The sequence below is a fragment of the Triticum aestivum genome, chromosome 3A (genome assembly GCF_018294505.1).
Source record: "Triticum aestivum cultivar Chinese Spring chromosome 3A, IWGSC CS RefSeq v2.1, whole genome shotgun sequence".
In the NCBI taxonomy this organism is placed as follows: domain Eukaryota; kingdom Viridiplantae; phylum Streptophyta; class Magnoliopsida; order Poales; family Poaceae; genus Triticum; species Triticum aestivum.
This window is the reverse complement of record NC_057800.1, coordinates 520580701-520584793: the sequence shown is the minus strand read 5'-3', so window position 1 is coordinate 520584793 and position 4093 is coordinate 520580701. Positions and strand designations below refer to the sequence as shown.

Sequence of the window (4093 nt, the reverse complement as noted above, 5' to 3'; positions counted from 1 at the left end):
GATTGGATCTGGTCTCGGAGATAACAGAGAGAGGGATGGTAGTCACGCGTGAAGTAGGCTAGGTAGGAATAAAGTAGATACGATTTGACTGTATTGCAGCCGTAAAGCCGAGTGAAACAGAAAAATAGGACTGCTGCCGGTGGGCCCAGGGTGGGCCAGCCGGCGTGGATCCCTGCGAGAGCGGACGGAAGAGATTCGCGCTGTGAACGAAACGCGAATGAAAAAGCCTTTATCGCTGAAGTTTGGTCTTCTAGAGACAGACCACCGGGGCGTTGGAAGCAGAAATAACAGAGCGAACTGCAGCGCGCCTAGCCACGCAATTGAGGTATGGCGCGTCGCCACCACCACCCTCAGTGCCGGGCACGCTTCACCCATAGAAGTCCGGGAAAGCCATCACCACCTCCTCCACGAGTGGCCGCTCGAAGAGACGTGCATACTTGGCCAGCAGTTCATCCGTCATGACAGCACCCTCCTCCATGAGTCCAAGGCCATTGTTTGCATTTTTCTTCTTCGATTTCCCTGAGGCAGTCTGCTCGCTCATCCATTATGTCAGTGCACCAGCAAGGGTCGTGGTCGCCCATGGATGGGTACCGATCAATAAATAATGCCACACGATAGGCGATCGGCCGGTTGAGTATGAGAAATGTACTTTGTGCTACTGGCAACGCTCTGAACAGCAAGCAAACAAGTCCTTCTAGAAGAAGATGGCGGCGACACCAAGAAGGCTCCCGTCACGGCTGACGTTGGCACTCGCGAAGGTCCCAAGGAGAAATTGGGAGCGCTACTCCACACGAGGCCAGTGGACCGGCAGCAGCCACGGACCCATACTTGTCTCCTAGCTCAGACGGCTTCACGCATGGTGGGTGGGCCGCGTGGACCATGTCCTTGAAGGTGATGTGCCGTGGAACGCAATCCTGAGACTCCTGGAGCAAGAAAGGACTCGACCGTTCGTTCGTTCGTCGTATGTGGCGCTGAGCTGAGCTCACGCTCTCACGCGGCCATGCATTGCGCTGGCCCTACCAATTTGGATTGAATTCGACGAGCCCCCTATATAGTCCCGGTGGATCGTTCGTAGAGCTGAGCAGAACAGAGCCAAACCAACCCAAAAAGCATTTGGTACGAGGACTCTAGGAGAGTGAAGCCATGAAGAAGAGCGTTGTCCTGTACCCTGGCGTCGGCGTCGGCCACCTGGTGCCGATGGTGGAGGTCGCCAAGCTCTTCCTCAAGCACGGCCTGGCCGTCACCGTGGTGCTCATCGACCCGCAGGTCGAGTCCACGGACTTCTCCTCCGCCGTCGCCCGCGCTAGGGCCTCCAACCCCTCCGTCGCCTTCCACGTCCTGCCAACGCCGCCCGCCGATTCCAACTCCGACACCGCGCCCACCAACCCCGTCGTCCAGATTTTCCGGCTCCTGAAATCCATGAACGCCCCCCTCCTCGACTTCCTCCGCTCGCTGCCCTCCGTCGACGCACTCGTCCTCGACATGTTCTGCGTCGACGCCCAAGATGTCGCCGCCGAGCTCAAGCTGCCGGTCTACTACTTCTACGCGTCGGCCGCCGCCGACCTCGCGCTCTTCCTCAACCTGCCGACTATGCTCGCCGGCAGTAAGGTAAAGGAGCTCGGCGACTCTATCATCACTTCCCCGGGTGTTCCTCCGTTGAAAGCTTCGGACTTACCCGAGGTTACACACAACGATGAAGTACTCAAGACCATCTTAGGCATGTTCGACCGAATGCCAGATTCCAATGGAATTCTCATTAATTCCTTCGAGTCGCTGGAGACGCGCGCGGTGCGCGCTCTTAAGGACGGGCTCTGCGTCCCTGGTCGTGCCACGCCGCCGGTCTACTGCATCGGGCCTTTGGTGTCGGGAGGCGGTGACCAGGAGCACGAGTGCCTCCGGTGGCTGGACGCGCAGCCGGACCAGAGCGTAGTGTTCCTCTCCTTCGGCAGCATGGGCACGTTCTCCGTTCAGCAGCTACAGGAGATTGCAAATGGATTGGATAAGTCAGGGGAGAGATTCCTGTGGGTCGTGCGGAGCCCGCGCAATCCCGACTACAAGTACGGCGATTCGCTGCCGGAGCCCGATCTCGACGCGCTCATGCCGGAAGGGTTCTTGGAGAGGACCAAGGACAGAGGACTCGTGATCAAGTCTTGGGCGCCGCAGGTGGAGGTCCTGCGCCACAGGGCGACCGGCGCGTTCATGACGCACTGCGGCTGGAACTCGACGCTGGAGGGCATCACGGCAGGGCTGCCGCTGCTGTGCTGGCCGCTGTACGCGGAGCAGAAGGTGAACAAGGTGCACATAGTGGAGGGAATGAAGCTCGGGGTGGAGATGAGAGGCTACAACGAAGAGGTGGTTAAGGCCGAGGAGGTGGAGGAGAAGGTCAGGTGGGTTATGGCGTCCGAGGGCGGCAAGGCGCTCAGGGAGCGGGTGGCGGCGGCGAAGGATGCAGCTGCCGAGGCGCTCAAGGAAGGGGGCTCGTCTCACTTGGCGTTTGTCCAATTCCTCAACGACCTGGACATTTCCATAGCCCCTACCGTGTAGCATTGATGTGAAACTTGTAAACTTTATTTAATGTTCGATTTGTAGTAGCGGGCTATCTCATTTTGATATTATATGCGGACTAGGTTTATTTCTGGACCCTTCCGCAGCTACTGTTGGTTTGTTCGAAAAAAAATTGCACTCTTCTTCTTGTGAGTACTGAACTGTTGTCTCTATTAATGGAATAGTTTAGAAATTGAACTGTGCGACAACCGCCCCCTCCCCCCACCCACCCACACACACACACAAACAAGCCGCTCCCGCGAGCGCCCTCGGGGGTAACCCTACCTGCGGGCCTCTTCCTTCCTCGTCGCCGCCCCGCATAGCCGTCCAGCGAAGCCTGACCCTTCCCTTCCTCGCAGATCCCCAGCCGGTGCGGGACGGCTGCCACAGGAGGCGTTAGGCTATGGCGGGGCCTGGTGGCGTAGCTACGGGTGCTCCTGGTGGCGGCGGGTCGTCGTCTCTGTGGGGCCTCGGGTGGCGCGGTGGCTGCAATGGAGGGGAGTGCATGGGCGCGGTTCAGCATCGGTCGGGCGGCGGATCTGGATACAGGCGGCATGGCCGGCGACTGGGGACTGCCTTCGGGCTCCCGGCGGCTGCGGATGGGTCTTCCCGTCGCAGGCGCACGACAGTTCTCCTCGGGTGGCGGAGGTTTCGGTGGCGGCGCAGATCCGGGTGATGAGGGGGCATGTGCGCGGTCACTTGACGGCAGGCTAGCGCGGCAGCCGGTGGCGGCACCCTCCCGGCCCAGATCTGGGCCCTTTGGGGGCCCATTTTGGTCTGGGCGGGCCTGGCTCGGCTCCGGCTGCGACAGTGTAACACCCCGGATGTAACTTACCATATTTGTACTCCAACTCGTGCCATTCGGCTCTAAGTTATGAGATTCGTGGTTGGGTTCTTGTCTTTGTTTTGCATTTTGTTCATGTCATGCATTTCATATCATGCCATCATATGCATCGCATTTGCATACGTGTTCGTCTCATGCATACGAGCATTTTCCCCATTGTCCGTTTTGCAGTTCGACACTCCTACGTCCTCCGGCACCCCCCTTATGCCTCTTTTCGTGAGCGGGTTTTAAACTTTCTCGGAATGGACCGAGATTTGCCAAGCGGCCTTGGTACACCACCGGTAGACCGCCTATCAAGTTTCGTGCCACTTGGAGTCCGTTTGATACTCCAATGGTTAACCGGGGAACCGGAAAGGCCTCGTGTGTGTTGCAGCCCAACACCCCTCCAAAGTGGCGTAACTACCCATCCAAAACTCCCCCATCCTCTCGGCCGTTCGATCACGATCGTGTGGCCAAAAACCGCTCTTCATTTGGACACTCCCACCTCCTTCTATGTATAAATAGGTGATCCCTTCCTTTTCTCGCGCACACGAAACCCTAGCGAAACTCCCTCCGCGCCGCCGGACACGTCCGACCATCGCCGGACGAAACCGCCACCGCACCCGCACCAAATCCTGTCTTGCCACGTGGCAGCGCGCCCGCGCCCCGCCACGGCCCCCGCGGCCCGCTTCGTCGTGCCGCCGCCTCCTGCGCCTCCGCGCCCGT

The 4093-nt window shown here is 59.2% G+C and overlaps 1 protein-coding gene across 1 annotated transcript; it reads left to right on the top strand.

Moving 5' to 3' along the window:
• The first annotated feature begins 1067 nt into the window (after positions 1 to 1067).
• LOC123061987 (anthocyanidin 5,3-O-glucosyltransferase) lies at positions 1068 to 2697 on the top strand. Its single transcript, XM_044485280.1, has one exon. The coding sequence runs from the start codon at positions 1144 to 1146 to the stop codon at positions 2542 to 2544; it is 1401 nt and encodes a 466-aa protein (XP_044341215.1). The 5' UTR covers positions 1068 to 1143; the 3' UTR covers positions 2545 to 2697.
• The last annotated feature ends 1396 nt before the right edge of the window (positions 2698 to 4093 follow it).

What these genes read in the sequence shown, in the direction of transcription:
- LOC123061987 (XM_044485280.1), top strand. Translation starts at nt 1,144, where the DNA reads ATGAAGAAGAGCGTTGTCCTGTACCCTGGCGTCGGCGTCGGCCACCTG.